The 20,624-nt window shown below is 60.4% G+C and overlaps 2 protein-coding genes across 5 annotated transcripts in view; one reads left to right on the top strand and one right to left on the bottom strand.

The window, feature by feature from the left end:
* On the top strand, window positions 1-18,469 carry Kif25 (kinesin family member 25). The gene is made up of 11 exons (XM_026380851.2): window positions 1-153; window positions 681-748; window positions 1,523-1,597; window positions 3,558-3,707; window positions 7,860-8,039; window positions 9,977-10,128; window positions 11,440-11,610; window positions 11,987-12,142; window positions 12,667-12,809; window positions 15,217-15,385; window positions 18,348-18,469. The coding sequence occupies exons 1-11, from the start codon at window positions 1-3 to the stop codon at window positions 18,467-18,469; spliced, it is 1,539 nt and encodes a 512-aa protein (XP_026236636.2).
* The window catches only part of Frmd1 (FERM domain containing 1), a 27,192-nt gene continuing 23,527 nt past the window's right edge, over window positions 16,960-20,624 (bottom strand). For all 4 annotated transcript variants that reach the window (XM_026380848.2, XM_026380850.2, XM_026380849.2 and 1 more), the window contains one exon: window positions 16,960-20,474. In XM_026380848.2, coding sequence (XP_026236633.2) covers window positions 20,232-20,474 — 243 coding nt within the window. In that variant the 3' untranslated portion in view covers window positions 16,960-20,231. The remainder of the gene's footprint in view (window positions 20,475-20,624) is intronic.

A 20,624-nucleotide genomic window follows, 5' to 3' on the forward strand; every position in this document is an offset into this window, starting at 1 on the left:
ATGTGCTTCCTGTGCACGCATCGTGTGCGGCCAGAGGGTGGGGAGCGCCCATCTGCTTCCTCCAAATACAAGGACTTGCGGACAGCCAACGCCTGGCCCTTCAGAACTGTGCTGTTTCGCCTTCCCAAGCCGCTGACTCTCCATGAAGTTTCAGTTTGTTTGGGAACTGGAGCCCATCCACGTTCTGTTCAGCAGCAGCCGAAGCTGGTGCCCCACTTCTTGAAGGGCGGCCTGGGCTCCCCTCCCCTGGGAGGTACCTGAAGGAGACGGCTCAGAAGGCCCAGGGGAAGTGGCTGGAAAGCGGCTCTCCAGCCTCGGGGGCTTCATCCCCTGTGGGAAACTGCAAGTGCCCAGGATGCTCAGGCCACTAGCCCAGGCCATCGCATACTCCCCACGGTGTGACTGCCTGCTCTGGGTTGGGGCAGGCAAACCTTTTTCTAGGGGCCGGGCATTGCAGACGGCCGTCTTCGAGGCCAAGTGTCCTCTATCTTGACCACTGGAGCCATTCTGCACCTCGCAGCCTGCAGCGTTCGTCAGCAAAGGGCTCCGGGTGGTCCAGGAAACTGTGTTGACCAAAACAGGCCACAGCTGGCCCTGGCCCAGGGGTGTCCTCCACCCCGGCTCCCGTTTGATTAGTGAAGCCCTGGCTGGGTCTGATGGCTCTATTTTGTTTCTATTAGGAAACGATTCTGGTGAAATGCCATCGTCCTGGCCACCCTAAGATCAATAAGACGTATAATTTTGAAAGGTAGGTGCTGGCCGAGTCCACATGAACCATGCACATCGTGCCTGGGGTTGACTGACACGTGCCCCCTGTCCTGCCTCTGGGGGATGGCGGTTAGAGATGACCCCTGTGCCCACCCCCCAGGTAAATCCAGGGCTTTCTCTCTTTCTCTCTTTTCTCTCTCAAACAACAGGGCCTGAGTCAGAGGCCTTCCTGGTCAGCTGGGTGTGAGGGATCCTGGTTCCTGAGTGGCAGGGGGACCAGGGAGGCACAGAAGGGCTGCAAATAGGGTTGGGAAGTCCCCCCCGCCCACCAAAGGATGGTGAGGGGCCCTGGGCACAGGCTTAGTCCTCTGCTCCTAACCGCAACGTCTGAGGACTCTCTTCCTGACCCTGCAGTGGCCTCTGGCTTTGTGGGGACAGTTGGAGATTCACGGACTCCTCCAAGTCCCCAGCTAGGTGCTCACCAACACACAAGTGAGTGGGGGCAGGGTGTCCTGAAAGAGCCTCCAGGGAGAAACAGTGGGCCTCAGAGCACACACAGTCCACCAGGCGCCGTCCAGCCGGGGTCTCGGGGACTGGGCTGCCCAGCAGCACTGAGGTGTCTGCCTGCACACACCCCCATGCTTCTGAGCTCCCAGGCAGGGCGCCACCTGTCCACCTCCCGTATCCTCTCAGCTTGTGGACAGGCAGGGGTCTCGAGTGTGTCGGGGTGCACATGTAGGCCTGCACGCAGGCCCCGCTCCTGCAGGATGCCAGAGCAGCCTTCCTCCCCCGACGCAGCCTCTGTTTGTCACAGAGTCTACGGTCCAGCAGAGTCTCAGGAGGCTGTGTTTGCAGATGTGTGCCCCCTACTGACGTCCTTCCTGGACGGGTGAGTGAAAACCAAGGCCATGATCACAGTTGCATTTAAACCTAAGCAAACCTCTTCCCCATACAGAAATCAGAGGCCTGGCCGGGGGCAGCCCGTGGCCAGTGCTGGCTCTGTGTCCTGCACTGCAGCATGCCTCCACCCCTGGAGAAGGAGGGCACTGCTGTGCAGAGCGTACGGGCCTGAGCAGGGCTTGGGTGGCTGTGGGTGGACCTGGGCCTCCTGGCGGCTGCCTTTACCCTCTGGGATTCTTTACATTTCAGACGTCTTAGAAGTCTGCTGTGAACGTTCCATCATGTCGGGGGCCCTGTCTATTCTTAGGAAACACAACTACCGATTTTAAAGGTAGTAAAGAGCACTTAGGAGTATAGAGCACTTCTTTAGCCATCAGTTAAACCAGGTTGGAATATTGAACTGAGGATCTTCAGGCCACAACTTGCCCAGAGGTCCACATCCAACTCCCTGGAGAAGATGCCCCGATGTCTGCCCAGAGAGGAGGCCGCGTGACCGACCTCCACAAATAGAAGCTAATTGCAGGGTTGCTGTCTCGCCATTGGTGCCCTGGCTGCCCGAGGCCTGTGATCTGTGGAGCGGGGCTGGCCCATGTCCACCTCACCACCCCGCACCCATCGATCCCCGCTCATTGCTGGGCAGTTTCTGCCTCAGCTGGCTTGTGTCCATCTGCCCTGGAGATGGCCAGGCTGCTCTGGTCAGCAGGCATCTTTTCAGAAGTGAGGAGTCCCTGGCTGAAGGCTCGGCTGCACTCGCCTTCCCCTGGTAACCGGAGCGCTCCGCGCTGTCCCAGCCTCTGTGCTCTGCTGGCTCAAGGGCAAGGGAGGTGGGCCCGGCAGATGAGAGTGGGGTGTGGCGGCTCCCGTCACTGCGCCTCGAGCCTCCTCAGTCCCGAAGTGCAGGGCGACAGCTTACAGGCCCTGAGCTGGTCCCTGTGGCCCCAAGGTCTCTGGGATGCGACAGCTCCCTCAGTCTGGGCCTCTGGGCTCGGCACTGCTCTGGGCACTGAGTGTTCAGATGACCACCAACCAGTTGCCCAAACCTCTGTCCAGGGAAAGCACTCACTTGACTCAGAGATGAGGTGGACAGTGCCCATCCAAAGGAGAAGCCAGATCAGAGCCTCCGGGTGAGGGGAGTATGGGCCTGGGAATGCTGGGTGACCTGCCGGGCAGTCAGGGTGGAGGACCCTGCAGTGCATCTGGCCAGCACCTTTCAGGCAAGACCGCCTGTGGCTGAGGATATCATTTCATGTGATAAACTAATTTGAAACGTTAGGTAGATGTTTCCAACCTTCTCATGGATGTTTTGGCCCACAGGACTGGAGGGAAATTCAGAGTCCATCAGGAATCCTTGCCTTCTGTGGAACCAACTGTGGTCCCGTAACCCCAGGGCAGGTGGTGGGGAGGGCCTGGGCACTGGTGGGTTCACTGGGAAAAGGAAAGCCCACGGTTCCTTGTGTTGTCCTTTTTTGTCCTGAAACCATCGGTGTACAACGGTGGCCACTGTGCTGCTGACTAACTAAAACCAACAAAGTGTTCTCAGAACAAGGTAAGAAAACATGCAAACTTCTATGGCATTTCATGAAACATGAAGATGCACTTGCCCCGGGCCACTCTAATACCGCAGTGAAAGTCAATGAGACATTGTGGGAATTCGGAAGGGACCCACTGTGGGTAGGCCCTGGTGACCTGTGAGCTGACGGAGGACCCGACCCATGAGAGACGTCGGATGCGAAGCAGGCGGGGCGAGACGCGGGCTGTGTGCAGAATAGCCACACGGTGGCCGTAGTGGCACTAGTCATGGCTGAATGAAAACCTGACTTACAAGAAGTGGAGTCACAGGGAGACACGAAATGAAGTGTGTTGAAATTTCACCTTCAGTGAGGGCGCCCTCACGCTGGGCGGTGGCCGGCCGGGCGTGTGCTGCTGCCTGAGCGGGCTTTGCCTTTCAGGTTCAACGTGTGCATCATGGCCTACGGGCAGACTGGGAGCGGGAAGAGCTACACCATGCTGGGGCCGCATGCTGAGGACCAGCCCGGGCTGCCGTCGGGGGCTCTCGCTGACTGGGGAATTATCCCCAGAGCTGCGGAGGAGCTCTTCAGGTACCTGGATGGCGGTGATGAGCACAGAGCCTCGTGCTGGGTGGGATGAGACGGGGCGGGAGGGATGGAGAGCAGGCCCAGGGCCAGCTCACTCGGGACAGCCGTTCACTCAGCTCACGAAAGCCTCTTGAGGACAGAGCGCTTGACCAAGATCCCTGGGCTCCTTTCCCCCCGGGAGCAAACTCCTCCTGATGGAAGGTCTCCTGTTCCATTAACGGTCCCCACAGGAGACCTGAGGCCACGGTCAGGATGTCCCCACCCAAATCAGTCCTAGGAAGAAACATAAGGTCCCCAGCCGCCCAGGTGGGCAGGGCCCATGGCGACGGCGAGGCTCTCTAGCCCACGCCGGGCTGGGCCTCCCGTCTTGGCCTCCGCACTCCCCTCTGGTTCTCACGCTGCTCTGCACGCACCGTGGCTGCCCACCCAGCCAGCCCGGGCCCTGCCCCGTGGGGACAGACAGCACGGCCAGTGACCTCTGTGCCCCCCACCCTGAGACTCGACTTTTGTCTCTACCTCCTTATGTTGTCCTTTTGTGTCCTAAAACCAGGGATGAACCATGATGTAGCAACCCCACCAAGCCGGGTGCTTTAGTGTCTTCAAACTGGTATTCCTTAAATATCTGTCAGACTCACGTGTCTACCAGTTTACTTGGACCAAGTACTTCTGGGTACATGCTGCAAAGTCCTTCCGTATTTTCTGTCCTTGGCCACCATGTCCTGGACACATGCCCTTTGCATAATGTTGTGCTGCAGTGACCGGTCCTGGAGATCAGGACTTCCCAGCATGTGCCTCGTGTGAGGGGAGGGAAGCTATGCCTGTGCCCTCAGGGATCCCCCAGGGCACATGCGTCCATCCTTCCCCATCTCCTCGGCTGAGCAGAACAGGGCCCTGGGAATAGCTTCAGGCCCCACCACAGACACACACCAAGAGCTGGCTCACCGATGCTGAGCTCGGCTCTTGGGGTCCAGCTTTGGAGGAGTCTCGGTGTCTGCAGACACTGCTCCGCTGTGGGTGCAGAAGAACTCAGAGATGAGGTGGACAGTGCCCATCCAGGTGAGAAGCAGATCAGAACCTCCACGGTGAGGGGAGTGCGGGTCTGAGCCCCCAGGCACGGCCAGCTGCTGGCTGCAGCGTGAGGCTCCTCACTTCCTTTGGAGGCTGAGGGCTGAGAAGGCCTGCAGAGGAGATTACCGGGGGAGCGTCTGCCCTCTGCCTGCCTCAGCCCTCCCGCTCCCCCTTCACTGTGAAGGACCTGTGCAGGCAGCCTCTCAGCATCTGTACCCGGAGCACCAAGCCATCTGGACCACCGGAGCAGACAGCGTGGCGGGCTCAGATCCTTAGAGAATTGACTAGAGATGGGCAACAGGCCTGACCAGTCAGTTCATGCAAATGGCCAAGAGGCCTACGAGTGCTCCACAGCACCAGGCGGGAAATGCGGGTCAGAACCACCGTGAGCCCTCCCCGGGCTCAGTGAGAATGGCCACTGCCAAGAAGACTGAAGGTGACCGCTGGCGAGGAGGTGGAGGAAAGGGCCCCTGCACTGTTGTGGGAGTGTAAATCAGCACAGCCAGCGTGGAAAACCACACGGAGATTCCCTGAAACCCAACAGTAGAACTAGCACGTGACCCAGCAATCCCACTGCCAGGTACACGTCCAGAGGAGAGGAGTCGTGTGCTGAGGGACACGGCTCTCCCTGGGTCACCGCAGCTCTATTCACAGGAGCCAAGACAGGAGCAGCCCGAGTCCATCAGCTGAGGGTGGACAGAGAAGGGGCGGGGCATGTGCCCCATGGAGCACGAGTCGGCCACAGAAGGACGATCCTGTTGTGTACAAGAAGATGGACCTGGAGATCGCTGTGCCAGGAGAACTAAGCCTGACTCAGAAGGACAGGCACCGTGTGATCTCAGTCCAAGGGTAAGCTGACGAGGTGATCTCTCGGAGCTGAGACCTCAGCTGGTCACCTCAGACGAGCTCTAAACATTGTTAAGCCAGACGTGGGGGCGAGTCTGGGGGGGGCGGTCTCGCTGAATGACCGGCACTCTCCCTCCTGTGATCCGAGGGGCTCTGTGGGTCACTTTCCTAGTTACCTGGACATTGCCCGGATCCTGGAAGCAGCAGAATGTGTCCTCAGACATAGGGGAGCCCCCCTGCAGCCCCAGGGGTCGAATTACTCTCACCTGTCCTTGTGACCCTGCCCCTCCTGGTCTTTTTTGATGGAACTTTCTAAGAATGAGGGTCCCCCCAATAAAAGCCCACTTCCAAACGTGCTCTCTCTCTCTCTCGCCAGCCTCTCATGACTCTCCTCGCTCTCCCATTTGGGGAGTTTGAGGTCGAGAGCGGAGGAGCCGTCCTGGAGCCTGATTTAAAGGTGAAGTTTGTGTCTGTGTTTTATTTGGGGTCCCAGGAAATTCACACGAGTGACCTGAAGTTCAGCTGCCCGCACTGGTCGGGGGCAGCATGGGTGTGCCGGAGTTAACATGTGCTCTGTCCTCCCGCCAAAAGACAAAGTTACAACACGGGGCCCGCGTATCCGGGAGTGTCTGAGGACCCTTTACCCTAAGACAGGGTCCTGCCAGACTGCGCCTACCAGAGGAGCCATTGCTGCCGTCTGAAATGAGATTCGGGGACTCTGCGCCGGCATCTCCCTGCTTCCTTCTGAGCTGGCTGTGGACACAGCCTCCTGGGCTGGGTCTCTGCTCACCCTCATTCACCGGATGCAGGACGCTTTCCTCAACCGTCCAAGGCATGGAGAACGTGAGGTGTGTGTGATGACTCTTCAGCCCTCAGAAGCCTGGAGTGGAGAGGTCGCAGCAGGAGGACGTGTGCAGGACCACTGGACAGGACACAGAGCAGCCGAGGGCACGCAGGAGGGAAAGGGGTCTCTGCAGGGCCTGCCCATGTAACCCAGGAGCCTGGGCTGGTGTCGCCTGGGCTGACCACAGGACACTGCTCTCCGTGACAACCACATATCTTGCCCGAGAAACTTCGCTGCTTAAAGGCTAAAAGAGAAGATGCAGTTTCCGACCACTTCTGGAATCCAGAGGGCGACTTGATGAGCATTTTAAATGAACTCTGGGGAATTCTGTGGATGAGAAGCATCTGCTTCGGGGCCCATGGCCCTGAGACACATGGTCCCTGCCAGGAAAGGCCACGTCTGCAGAGGCCATGTCCACCCAGCTGCCGGCTCAGTGAGCTCCTCTGGCATCTCCCAGACCCTGTTCCTGGCACGGTCCCCACAGACTGCAGTGTGAGCACGCCGGCGTCTGGACCCTGGCCTCCTCTTCCACCTTTGCTCTGTTGCGTAGGTCTGTTGTTTGCCATGAGAAGACATCGATTGCTTGTTTTACCCACAACTGTCTCTAGATCTGGACTAACGACTCCTTCTAGCAAAGCTCGGACGGGAAAATCTCACAGGACTTGCCTCAAGCACACCGTCAATGCCCTCCCCTGGGCCCGTCCTCCGGGGCGAGAGCAATGCAGGATGGGGATCAGCTGACCCAACTGTGCTGTGTCAGGGAGGTGGGAATCTGGACCATGGAGCAGCTTCATTTGTCCTTTGGCCTGGGACAGGTCGGGGGTTAGTTTTGTCAGAGGGCAGAGCAGGATGAGGAGGGATGTGGGAGGGCGGGCGGTGGTGGGGGTGGGCTCCCCTCTAGGTGTGCAGCCCCCTTAGTTCTAGTTCTCCAGTGGTCAGCACATCACACTTTAAAAGCTGAAGCATAGTGAGACTCGTGGTGGTGTTTGAGAGCTGAGTGGGTGTGCAGGAGGCCAGGGGACATTGGGGGACTCATGAGTGGATTGGCCTCCCTGAAGCAGGGGGTTCAGACCAAGGAGCCCTGTGGTCTGCAGCTCGCCCCAGGCTCGTTCCCCAGGGTGAGCTGGCTGCGGGGTCTCTGCTCCTGGTTGTGAATCCTTCCTCTTCTCCACCTGGGCTGCAGGGCCTGTGGGTAGGACTGTGCAGCAGCTGATTTAAGCAAGACTCCCCTGAAGTCACTGTGTCCCCAGGGCGCGGTTCTCCCTCCAGGTTAGATGGGTGCTGTGAGGCCTGCCCTGCACCCTGCTGCGGGATTCCTGCTGAGTGTCTGTGGCTGCGGCCATCTGCCATGGGGCCGGGCTGTCCTCTGTTGGTCAACCCCGTGTGTGCTTCCCCAGGCTCATTTCAGAAAGTCCACCACCGAGAAGCCCCACGGCTGAGGTGTCCATAGTGGAGATTTACAATAACGACATTTTTGATCTCCTGGCCAAAGAGGGTTCTGGAGCAGTGGCTGGGATCAAGCGTGAGGTGGTGACGACCCAGGAAGGATGCACAGAGGTCCCCGGTCTGACCTGCACGTGAGTTCAGGACAGAGGTCCCCTGGCCCCCGAGGGGCAGTTTCCTCCCAGGCCCAAGCAGAGCCAGCTGTGCAGGAGGATCCGGCTGGTGGCCAGCGGGACGGGCCACATGGGCTTCAGTGTTCAGTGCATGTCACCCAGTTTTTAGTTTAAGAATTTTCCTTCCTTCCTCCCTCCCTCCCTTCCTTCCTTCCTTCCCTCCTTCCTCCCTTCCTTCCTTCCTTCTCTCTCATGGTGCTGGGGATCAAGCAAGCCCAGGGCCTTATGTGTGCCAGGCAAGTGCTCCACCACTGAGGTACACCACCAGCCCAAAGTGACCTCTTTTACTGGAAACTGTGCAGGGGTGACAGATATGTTAATTAGCTGGAATGCTGTGACTGTGTCACAATGTGCAAGTCTGTCAAAACATCAAGGTGTTCAATGATTTTCATATGTTGGTAATATGTTAATAAAGCTGTTGAAAATGAAGAAGGGGTGGAGCCGGGTGGTGGAATGCCAGCCTGTGCTTGTAGGGCCCTGGGTTCAGTCCTCAGCACAAGAGAAAGAAATAGAAAAAAGGCTTTTTAAAATCTATATGAATAAATGTGTCTTTAAAAGTCTTCATGAGAGTCCACGGGGTGGGTGTCGTCTTGTCACCAAAGGGGGCCCAGGAGGGAGACAGGGACCTCAACTCAGCCTTTGTTGGCTCTTGACATAGGTTGCAGAAAAAGAATTTGGGCACCTGTCGGGAAGAGGCAGAGCAGAGATTCATTTAGGAAGGCAAGGGGCACTCACCGGAGGGACAGAGCGCAGGCCATCTCAAGAGTGAAATGGGCCTTGGGCTCTTCTCTTAAAGGAGACCGTCACCAGGGAGCAGAGGCTCCTTGAATCTGGAGCTCAGGGCGGGGCCTGGTTGTCTTCAGGATCCCCAGGCTGACATTGTTGGGCGTCTATAGATGACTTTTGCAACATTCCCACCTCATAAGTCACTAGCAACATTTTTTCCCTTGGCTTTATTTAGTCTAAAGAACGTAGGTTGTGCAAGCCAGCAGTGTGTGGGGCGCCGGCTCCCTGGGCCCCGACACTCTGAGGCCCTCAGACCTGGGGGCACAGGCCAGGAGTGCAGGGGCTCGTGGGCATCTTGGGGTGAAGTCACAGCCCCCATCCTTCTGTACTCCCCTGTCACCTGTGCTTGTCTTCCATCCTCCTCAACCCCACCTTGAAGGAGAGGAAAACCGGACAAAGTGACCTCACTGCCCACGGTCAGTCGAGGACACTGAACTTCCTCACACTAGAGCATCAGCATTTTATAGAGCTCAGTAATGCAGCGCCTTGTGAATGTGGACGCCTCACATGGCCTGGGTTCTCAAGTTACTCTTGTGAAAGCCCTGTGTGGGTCAGCACCTGACCCACCACTAGGGAGGGACAGGAGGAATTCCCGCCTGAGGCCACGGCGCCGCTGCCCAGCCAGGGACTCAGACTCAGCCAGAGAAGGCTGTGCGGCTGCTGGTCCTGTTTCCAGAAGGCTGAGGTGCCAGGCATTTGGTGGTGACATGTTTGCAGAGTAACCCAGACTCTCAGCTGTTGGCTGACGGACTGTGATCAAAATGCAGCCCTTCCCTGCAGAGCCTGGGCAGCAGCCCCGATCCTCTGACAAGGGCTCTTATCGCCTGAATTTAATTTGATAGAATATTCTAAAAACGTGGGTCCGTGAGCGTGAAATGGACGGAGGAAGATGGGAACTGGGGGTTACCGACCTTGGATCTGGTGAAACCACTGGTTATTTTTAATTGCTTATGTTCTGTTTTGCCTAAATCAGCTTCAGTCTCCTCTGGAATTGCCGTACCCATGTCTGGGAGCGGTGTCTGTTAGCGGTGGCACTCTGTGTTGACCTGGCGCCAGCCTGGTGGTGTTTGCTACCTGCCCTGGGGTGCGCTCTAACACTTCTCCCCTGCCAGGGCCGTCGCCAGCGCCGCAGAGCTGGTGGCACTTGTCCACGGAGGTCTGCAGCTCAGAGCAAGGCACCCCACCTTGGTGCACATGGCTTCCTCCAGATCCCACCTGGTGGTGACGGTGACTCTGACCGTGGTGTCCCCCTCAGACAGCACTGGTGAGCTGCTATTGGCGCCGGGTCAGTTCAAGTAGTAGAAATCCACCAAGAGGAAAAATCCCGGGGTCACCGCGGGGTCTGGAGCAGGAATTGCAGCCACACCCTCCAACGACCTGGGATCTGGGACCTGAACACAGGAGGCCCTAGGACCCAGGCTGGGGAGAGAGAGGGAGGTGGCGGGAGGAAGCATCTGCTAGGACATGGGCAACTGGGCATGCGGCACCTGGGGGCGCGGGGCAGCGTCCTGAGGGGACTGCCCAGTGGGAGAGAGAACAACGCCCGGCGTATCAGAAGGCCGTGTCATGCCACAAAGGCCCACGGCGTCCAGAGCAGAGCTCCTGGACTCCAGCCACAGAGGCCCACACGTGCCTGTGCACAGGTGCACGGCAGGGCGCCAGGGGGCAAGGCAAGGCTAGGCCCCGTGTGGCGTGTGGAAGTCCAGGTGCAGAGGGTGTGTCCTGCAGAGCCCGCTCTGGCCCCACCCCCCACGCAGCCCCAGGGAAGCCCTGCTGACCTGCCCCAGCTCATTTCCTCCTTGCCTGGAAGGCCAGTATAGACAGATGTGGTGCGTCCCGAAGGCCAGTGTAGACAGATGTGGTGTGTCTTGTCACAATGACACTCCACACTGTGGTCCCCGGACAAGGGAAATCGGAGGGGGGGGGGCAGCATACTCACTCCTCGAGCCACTCCACCAGCCAGCACAGCTACTCCCCCGCACAGGACTTGGCTCAGGTAAGGCCCAGGTAGCGCCAGGCACCTGATATGTAGGGAGCTCTGCTGATCCTGTGAGTGCTGCCACAAGACACAGACACAGAGGTGCCTCTGTGCAGGGGTTCTGGGCTCTCCTACGAAAATCTCTGTTTTCTGTTTTGTGCGATGAGAATAAGCTCTTGAGGGTCTCGTGGAGTCTGTTCAGGAACTTCGCAGGGCGAGACTTCATGCCCAAGGAAACAGCACTTCTTCGGGCTTCTGTGAAGCTGATGGATGGATTTCCAGGAGGGCATGGGTTTTCCCGGGGTTCCAGTCACCATCGTCACCTGGACTACTAGGAAGCATTATTTAGTTTTCTTGGGATGGACTGGGCATTCGTTCGACTTCCCAATGTGAAACATGCTACCCACCTCCTTTTCTTGTTATAGTCCCCTACAGAACCCACCGACTGTCCCTCTGCCCAGTTTGTTTCTAAGAGGAAGAGAGAGGCAGAACCAGCTTCTCGCTGGTGGGTGAGGCTTGGAGGGTGGAGCTGCAAGAGGCCTCCGCACTGACTCCCCACTGACTCCCTGCCCGTTTGTCCTCTGTCCTCCCCTCCAGGCCAGCAGCACCATCCAGCCCCCCTGCAGGGTCACGCTGGGGCAGGGAAGGGGTGGAGCACCTCTCCCCAGGCTCCGCCTCTCCAGCCCCTTCCTGTGGACCCCGCAGGTTCTGCGAGGCCAGCTCGGGCCAAGCTGCAGCTGGTGGACCTGGCTGGCAGTGAGTGTGCAGGTGAGCAGCAGCTGGCGGCCAGCTGGGTAGACAGGCAGCGGGAAGAAGCCCGCACCTGGGGGTGCCCACAGCCAGGCTGTGACCGCCACCAGGAAGCTCTGAGCCTAGCACCTCTGCTCAGGTGACTCGAAGCCCTGTCACATCTGGCCATCGGAGGTCCCCCCAGGGCAGTCAGAGGTCACGTTCTTCCTCCTCAGTTTCCAGGAGCAGCTCTGGCCCCTGGAGGAGCCACAGTGGCGCGATGGCGGAGTCCACTGGAAGGACTCCCAGGAGGTGCCTCCCCACCAGCTGCCGAGAGGCCCTCCGCCCAAGAGCCTCCTTACTCCTGGGCCCTTGCTGAAGTCAGGATGGCTGAGGGGGCTTCTGTGCTTTGCAGGTGCATCTGGGGTGACTGGCCTGGCACTAAGGGAGACCTCGTTCATCAACCGGAGCCTCGCAGCCCTGGCAGATGTCCTGGGTGCCCTGTCGGAGCGCCGTGGCCACGTGCCTTACCGGAACAGCAAGCTTACCCACCTGCTCCAGGACACCATCGGTTCGTCCCCCTCGGATGAACCCAGAATAGAGAACACTGTGAGCTCCACCTGGGGGAGCTGCCCCCGGCCCAGATTGTCCTTGGGCCCACCCAAGTCTGCTGGGCTTTTGGGAGGTCCCTCTCCAACGTCCCTGGCACTTGGTGGCAACTGCACTTGTGCTCTCCACAGTCTTGGGTAGGGCTGGCTGGTGTGCGCCTTCAGAGGTGCACCCCTCGCCATCCAGCTAGGCTCAGGGCTCCTGGGGAAGGCCTCGAATCTCTCCCTCCACCACGCTGGACTCAGCAGCAGCAGGGCCACCTGCTCCAGGGGCCCCAAGCTGTGGGAGCTGCAGCTCTGCTGAGTGGGGTGAGGGCACTGGGTGCAGCCTCAGGACCTGTACCTGCCACCTCTGTGGGGACCGCACTCTGCTCCAAGTGCCTGTGGACTTTGTGTAGGCAGCTGGACCCCGTCCAGTGCTCTGGGACATATGGATGCCATCTGTCATGACTCCTACTCAGCTCACATCTGGTTCCTTTTGTTTAAGGGGGTGATGCGAAGCTCCTGGTGATCCTCTGCGTGTCCCCCGGGCAGAAGCACGTGGCCGAGACACTGCAGGGCCTGGGGTTCGGGGCCCGAGCTCGGCAGGCTGAGCGGGGACAGGCTGGGAAGAGGCCTTCCTGCGCCCAGGTGAGGAAGTCGTGCGTGGGCTCAGCATCTCGATGAGTCCCCTTCCCCGGAAGAGTGCTCCCTGTCACTGTTTTCTAGTGTGAGTGCCTGAGGAATAAATGTGTTTGGATTTGATGAACCTGTTGTGCCCCTGGGACCTGTGGCTGGCTGGCTGGGAGATCCCCGCACAGCTCAGGCCGAGTCACCCGGCACAGGAGGCCCAGAGAGAGGACGGCTCGTCCAAGGAGCCTCCTCCCGGAGCAGGTGGGCAGCAGGTGCTCAGGTGGGTGAGGAGCTGTGCTGTCTGTGCGGCAGGCCCGCGGCCCCCCAGGAGGCCCAGCTCTGCGTGCTGTGCCTCCTTAGACACAAACGAGGCCACAGACCCAGGAGCTCTACGCACAGGCTTCGGAACTAGACAGATGGGCTCTGCCTCCTCCCGGCTTTGTGTCCCACAGAGGGAAGGCCCCATTTCCTCGTCTGTGAGCTGGGGTGAAGGTCAGGGGTGCACAGTACGGGCAGTGAGGCCTGGTGGAGCAGAACAGGTGCAGTACTCACAGCACACCGTCCCGAGGTGACTGTACATTGCTTCCCTGGCCAAGTGAGGGCCCAGGCTGGGCACAGTGACAGGGGAGGTGACGAGACCTCCAGCTCTTGGCCAGGGGTCTATGAGTAGTCAGGGCTCTGGGCACCGAGGAGGAAACAGCCCATTTCATGTCCACCAGCCTCTGAACTCACGCAGCTCCATGTGTGGGAAACCAACCCCAGCATCGGGGGACTTGATGCCAGGGCAGGAGAGGGCCTGGAGGGGGCTGGGGATCTGCTCACTCGCTGCTGGTGTCCACGTGTGCTGGGAGCCATGTCACAGGACCCAGTTGCAACCTGAGAGCTGCCTTCCTTGTTTCTGACCTTCTGGGCGGAGCCCCGCTGTACCAGGCTGACAGAGAAGCGCAGGAGACCCTGCCCGCAGGCCCGTGGGGAACGGCTAGACCCGGAGGCCCACAGAGCAGTGGTCAGAGGAGCAGTCTGGAGTCACTTTGTGTTTTCCCCAACCCCTGGTGCTGGGGCTCGGGGCTCTGTGGGACAGGAGGGGGCGAGGGGAGCCCAGCTGGTTCCTGAATTGACTTTCCACCCAAGTATGTGGAGAGCAGAGGCTAGCTGGGGCAGGAGGGTGGGCCACCATCTGGCCATCCATCTGGGGAGGCCCCTGCCCAGGAGGGACCCCTGCCGGGGAAGGCTGTGAGCAGGAACTGTATGCTCCATGGGGGAGGCTGCGGGGAGATGGGTAAAGGGGAGTGAGTCTCATAGTTCCCAGGACCCTCAAGTACCCCCCACACATGAAAGAACCAGGTTTGGAGGGGTTGGGAGTAGGCTGGCCCTCACTCAGCCATGGGTGGGAGGAGGTGTGACCAGAGACAATGACAGCCCCCTGTGCCTCCCTTGACCCTGGACAGGCCTGACTTCAGGTGAGAGGCTCTCGGGACTGGTGCCAGGCTGAACTGGATTTGGGTCAGTGCAGACCCTGCTTAGCACTGAATATGGAGTGTGCACAGGACGTGGGTGTCAGTCCTCAGACAGGGAGGCCCAGGCCTCTCTGGATCTGCTGCCCGTAGATGACTCAGTGCCTAGCAGTGACTCGGGCAGCACAGGAAAGCTGGGGTACAGTGTGTATCCCCAGATTCAGCCCGACACCCAGCAGTGGGCAGCTGCAGTGTGTCCCCACACATCTCTGGGAGGGCAAGGAGCCCCGTTCTGGGTGGCAACAGAGTGGCACACATCCCTAAGATAGCCTGCCCAGGGGAATGTAACATGGCCAGAGGCTGGCCCTCAGCTCTGACCCCCCGTGGGCCCTCCGGGAGCTCCTTCATGCGAGGCCGGAGTTGCACCCTACTCTCTTCCAACCTGTAGGAGGTCTGAGGTCCCTGGTTTTAAAGATGCTTTATGCCGATTTGTTGGAAGAAAAGGATTCAGCAGCAGCTTAAGAAGCACGTAAAGGCTGTGTTGAGGGATGGACCATGAGGGGAGGCAGAAACTTCCTGACCACTGAGTGACCACGAGGACAGGACGTGAGGGGTCCAGTGCCTCTGCTGGGGAGGTTCCCTGAGGACCTGGCTCTGAGCAGAGTGTGGAGGAGGTCAGCGACACTGGGGAGGACACGGGGGCTGAGTGTGTGGGTGCTGTGCTGTCCCCTTGTGGTCACTCCATTCTCTCTCATGCCCAGGCCTGTGAGGGATGCTTCCCACGACACAGAGTGTGTGGGACAGCAGGCCTAAGAGCCAGAGGAAAACTGCTAACCTGGAGGGGTGGACAGGGCTTTGTCAGCACAGGGTTGAAGCCAGGGGCCAGTGACCCTCGAAGAGGCCGTGTGCCTGTGTGTTCTGCGACTCGCAGGGTAAGACAGAGCCAGGCTCCAGCCCTGCTTTGTCAGCAGAAAGGGACGCGCTGCCTTGGGGAGAAAGAGGAAATGGATTCTGGCCCCCCACACGTCTCTGGGGGTGCCAGCAAGCTGTCTGCTCAGGACGAGGCCCAGCTGACCACTGCCTCATCGTGTCCCCTTCCTCCAGGACACGTGGTGTCTGCTGCAGTATCCAGTGAGCTGGGTGAGACGGCCTTAGTGCGTGCGGTCCTGGGGGGAGCGAGAGTGGGCATGTGGTCGGGCAAGTTGGCGTCTGACTGCAGCTGTGCCTTGGCAGGGCTTTGTCCCACTGCCAGCCTCCAGCCTCGGCCCCAGCTCTGGTGTGTCAAGAGCCACACGGTCAGCTCACATCCATTCCTTGGATGCCTACTTCATGTCCAGCTGTGTTCTGGGCACTGGAGATACCACAGTGGACACACGAAGCTCCTGCCCTGGGAGACTGCAGAGCTGGGCGGGAGAGCCACGTTCCCCCAGGCGTGTCCTGCCCCCAAGTGCAAAAACAGTCGGTCATGCCACAAGCTGCAGATAAAATGTGTCCCCAGAGCTCTTCTTGCCAAGGTGACGAGGGCTGGGGTCTGGCAGGTGACTGGGTTAGGGGTAGAGGGCCACGACAGGACTAATGATGTTATTAGCGGTCCCAGGGGTCCTCACCCCTTCTACTGTGTGAGGCCATGGCAAGCAGGAAGAGGCCCTTGACCAGAGTCCAGTTGGCCTGGGCCTTGGGCCTGGGTGTCCAGACCCCAGATGTGTCTCTGCCTGAACAATTTCTGTGCCCGTGATTGGCTGCAGGAGCCAAGCTGAGACTGCATGACAGGAGCCTCCCCAGAGACCAGGTGCCTGCAGGCCACCTCTCATGAGAAGCCATGTGCCAGGCGGGGCTGCAGCCGGGTGGCCACCGACCTCCAGGGCCCTGTCTCTGGGCCAGGGGCATCGCTTCATGGACCTGTCTCCACAATGGGGATTGGTCTGGGCCCAACCCCCTCACACCTCCCAGAGTGGTGCCCATCCTGAGTCCCTTGTGGGTGGCCGAGGTCAGCCTGGGAGTCAGCTGGCCCTGCATGCTCCAGAGGGCCTCTTCCTCCTGCTCCAGCACCACTCAGGCCTCGCAGCCTCTGGCACCCAGAAGAGCAGGCCCCAGCACCAGGGAGATCATACTGTTCGGGACACTGCCCGTGGTCCCAGATGCTCTGTGGTGGTGACTCCAGTTTCTACTGAGCCTGAACCTTGGCCGCCGACTTCAGGTGCACATGGTGACAGCAGCAAAGGGCAGATGGGAGAAGCCACATGCTGCCGGCAGCCCAGCAGGTCCACAGGAGTCGGGCACGGGCAGTGTTAGGGGCAGGCCAGCACGCAGGCCAAGGGCTGCTGGGGACACTGGGGACGCTGGGGAAGTGGCAAGCCGTGGGGGCCATGGAGGCTTGGGCAGGTGAGGAGCCCAAAGGGGCTCCAGTCTGAGGCCTGTCCGGCAGCCAGGGGCCTGCATTCGCCAGCAGGAGGGCTGTGAGCCGAGAGCTGGGCATGACACAGGTCCCTGGGAGTCAGCCCTGTGACCAGAGGGTCTGACACCAGCATCCCCAGCTTGAGCCTGACCCTGAGGCCGGCAACCTGCAGGTGGTCATGGGCACCCTCTGCCAGGAGGAAAGAATTAAGGCTGGGAAATCTGAAGTAGGTCTGAAGGAAGTTCAGAGAAAAATTAAAAACCATCCAATCCCAACTTTCAAAACCTGGAAAATAACACTAATAATCCCAAGATTCCGAGTCAGCACTTTTATGAACTGGTTGCCTGAGTAACGAGCCACACACAGCCCGGGGCCTTTGCAGCCGGTCCTGTGAACCACGCTCTGAACCACGCGGCTCTCCTGGCTTGGCAGGCCAGCTCCCAGCAGTGAGCCTGAGGCATGTCCCCTGCGCCGGGTAACTGGTGACATGATGAGGACCCAGGGCTGAGAGAGGGGCTGCGGGATTGGGAGGTGTTTCTGCGGCCCCCTGGTGCTCTGCTTTGGGGAGGACATGCCCATCCTGTGACATGGCCTCCGCCCTGTGCTGTCCAGTCCCGGAAGTTCACCACCCCTGCAACCTGGCCTGAGCCCTGGATGCCTCACGCCAGACCGAGTTAGATGTCTGCAGCTGTGGCCCCAGGGCTGCGCCAGCCCCCTGCATGCCTCAGGCCCCGTGTGGTCAGCCATGATGGGGAGAGCGGTGGTGCCCAGTGGAAAAGGATGGGGTCCCAGCCCCCTCAGCTGCAAAGTCGCCTGCACATTCTATGAAGCTGTAACTGCATGCGCACATTGCTGAGCCCACGGCTTAACCTGCCTCTGGGGCTGCTGGGGGGCTGCTGCCTGAGCCCTGCTGCTTGGCGTGGAGGACCCTGGAAGGCACCGGAGGCCCGGCTCCTCCTATCTCCAGCCACAGAGCAGCCGTCCAGGCCGCATTGTCATGGAGCTGCGCAGGCTGTCCCAGAAGGGCTGGACTCCAGCTGGCAGTCTCCAGCCTCCGATGGGGGTGCTGACCAGGGCACCGAGGACAGGAACACAAGAGCACGCTCTGCTCCCCAAGAAGCGAGTGTGCCAGCTAGAAGTCAGAGTGCGGAGGGTCCACACTGCCTCTGGGTGAGGCAGGAAGTGAGACCCTGGCCTGGGGCTGACCCGTCGACCTCTAAGTGTCCTCTCCACCCACCTCGCAGACCAGAGATGGCAGCCACAGCAGGGCTGCCTGGTGGTTGAGGTCACTTGGCTCAACTCTCCATGGGCCCCAGGCCCAGAGGAAGGACAGAAATAGAAAGCCCACAGGGCCCAAGTGGGTTCTTGGGTCAGCCAGCAGCCCCCTCTGCCTCCCATCTGGAAGGACATAGGGTGCAGGTCCCGGCCTCCCTGTGACCTTCTGCTGCTGCCCACAGCTGTGCTGAGAAGTCAGGACACACAGGGCAGGGCCAAGGGGACTGGCAGGGGACGTCTTGAAGAGAGGCTGTGACCGGCTCTGGGAGGGCTGGCAGAGACCAGCTGGGGCTCCCGGTCCATCCCAGACACGAGGAGAAGTAGCCAGAACGAAAAGGTAACCCCACCGTGGGTGGGGGCTGGACAGGTCACCCTGGCTACTCAGGGAGGACTCACTGTGTGAGGCCCTGGTCCTGGCCACTGTCCTCACAGCAGGCATTGGGTCCCCACCCTCAGCCATGGCCTCATGGCACATGGTGCCTGCTCACCCTCAGCAGAGGACTCAGGGCCCCATGGGAGCCCTGGTGGTGACAGTGACACTGATGATGCTGTGAGACCCAGGCCTGACAGGTCAACCCTCGACCCCAGCAGCCAGGGAAGAAGAGGAGACGCAGTGGCCATGCCGTCCCTGTCGGTGAATGGGAACCCATGCCCCGGCTGGTGTGCTGGGGGCCAGGCAAGTCCTTGAGGAGCAGAGGGACCTCAGGGTGACCCTCAGCCATGCTGCCTCCACCTCGGCTGTGGGTGCTGTGCTGGGAGGGACTTCCCGGGCCCTTTCTCCGGGAACACTTGCAGGGAAGGCGAGGCCGGTGGCTGGGAGCTCGCCTGACCCCATGTGAGAGCCTCGCTTGCCTCGTCCTCCGCATTCCTGCGCCTGCCCGCGGGGTGTGATGCATGTGGGTTGCGCGTGCACATGTGAGGACCTCTTTGTGTGGGCAGGATCCTGTCCAGGCCCTCACCACACCTGCTCCCTCAGTGGCATGTTCCTGCCCTACGTGGGCTGGGCTTTTGCTCCTCGAGCGTCTCTGAAGGGAGCTGGTCTGACCCTCCCCAGGCCAGGCGAACCCCTTCTCTACCCCTTCCCATCCCGTCCTGGGGAAGGCAGCTGTGCCAGCCGTGTGAGGCCTGGTCCTGGCCACTGTCCTCACAGCTCCGGTGCCTTTCCCACCACAGTCCCCAGCTGCACATGGATCTCTGGGCGGATCTTTCCCTGCACGTCACACTGTCCTGGGATGAAGGCTTCAGCTGGACAGAAGTCCCCGAGGGCACTCACTGCAGAACTGTCACCCCTGGTCCCAGACCCCTGGTCCCAGCCCCCTGGAGAGGACGAACCCAGGCTCTGGGTGTGCTTGGTTCTTTAGCCGCTGTGGCTCCCAGTGACCACATAGGGCTTAGCCAACAGACACACGAGTCCACATGTCCAAGTAAGCAGGACAGCAGGATGCTGGCAGGCCCCTGTGTAGAGTCCACAGTAATGAAGCCCCGCCCTGGGCTTTTCAGGCACCGAAGACACCGAGGCGGAATTACCCGTGGGATCCACCTGCCTGCGGCCCCTGGAGCCTCCTGGGAGGAAGGCAGGGGCCACTGGGTGGCAGGCAGATGAGGCAGAGGAGCAGCCCCAACCAAGGCACCTTCCCTGCCACCAGCAGGGCCGTGGGGCCACAGCACTCCTGGGCCAGGCTGGGATGTCTCGGAAGAGAGCACGGCCTGGGGCGGGAGGGGCCTCAGCCTCAGGGCAGGGGTCTACCTGGTGGTGTGTCTGTGCAGGAGGTGACAGGGTCTCTGGGTGGGCCTGGGAGACAGCTGGGCCCAGAGTGCAGGAGAGGCCTGCATCTGCAGGACCTTGAACTTCTGAGCAGAATCACAAAAAGCAAGGTCCAGGAGAGGCCGTGGCACAGTGGTGCAACGGTGAGCTGCAGCTTTGGGTTTAGGGCCCAGGCGGGCAGTGTAAGTGCAGGAGGCCAGGCTCCCCCAGGGCCTGAGGCTGGCCAGACACCCTTCACAGAGGCTGCTGCGCTGCCCCAAGGTCAACACCACAGACTCCTGGCTCTCCTGGACGCTGGATGTCCAGACCCTGACTTATCATATGGGCCACAGACAGGCGTGAGGAGGACCCCCGTCACCCTGGGCTGACGTCCGAGCTGGCTTCACACCTCCCACAGGGGGAGACCGTTGGAAGCTGGCCAGGAAGTGGGGGTTGGAAGATAGAAGAGGCAAGGGCCAAGACCGCCCTGCCCCGGGCTGGCCACAGGACAGTGGTGTGGGTGAGCCTCCCTCAGGCTGGCAGGCGCAGACAGAGGCACCTGTGGACAGTCTCTACACCACAAACTCCTGCAAGGACGCGCCCTCCCTGAGCAGGTCCAGGGAGAGACGGTTCATGGACCTCTTGCCACAGAGGGCAGCCCTGGCCTCCTGGGGCACCAGCAGCCCTGCCAGGGCGCAGCTGAAGGCACAGGTGTGAGAGGCAGGTGCAGGGCCAGGGGCTGGCTGGAGCTGATGCATGTGGTCCAGGCTGTGGCTGTGCAGGGCCTCCCTGCCGCTGGGCTCTGCCTCCCGGACCTGCAGGGAGAAGCCACCCAGGGCTCTTTACTCAGCAGCGGGTGCCAGCCCAGCTGCTGTCACCAGCCTGTGCTCCCTGCTGGGTGTGCTCTGCCTCTGGCAGGAGGCCTGGACCCCCGCAGGGCTCCCACTGCCTGGCCTGGCCCCCAC

The sequence above is a fragment of the Urocitellus parryii genome, chromosome 8, assembly GCF_045843805.1.
Source record: "Urocitellus parryii isolate mUroPar1 chromosome 8, mUroPar1.hap1, whole genome shotgun sequence".
NCBI lineage: Eukaryota > Metazoa > Chordata > Mammalia > Rodentia > Sciuridae > Urocitellus > Urocitellus parryii.

What these genes read in the sequence shown, in the direction of transcription:
- Kif25 (XM_026380851.2), top strand. Translation starts at nt 1, where the DNA reads ATGTGCTTCCTGTGCACGCATCGTGTGCGGCCAGAGGGTGGGGAGCGC. An exon ending in TGACTCTCCATGAAGTTTCA is followed by an intron (nt 154 to 680) that starts GTTTGTTTGGGA and finishes TGTTTCTATTAG; the next exon opens with GAAACGATTCTGGTGAAATG. An exon ending in AGAGGCCTTCCTGCGCCCAG is followed by an intron (nt 12,810 to 15,216) that starts GTGAGGAAGTCG and finishes CTTTGTCAGCAG; the next exon opens with AAAGGGACGCGCTGCCTTGG.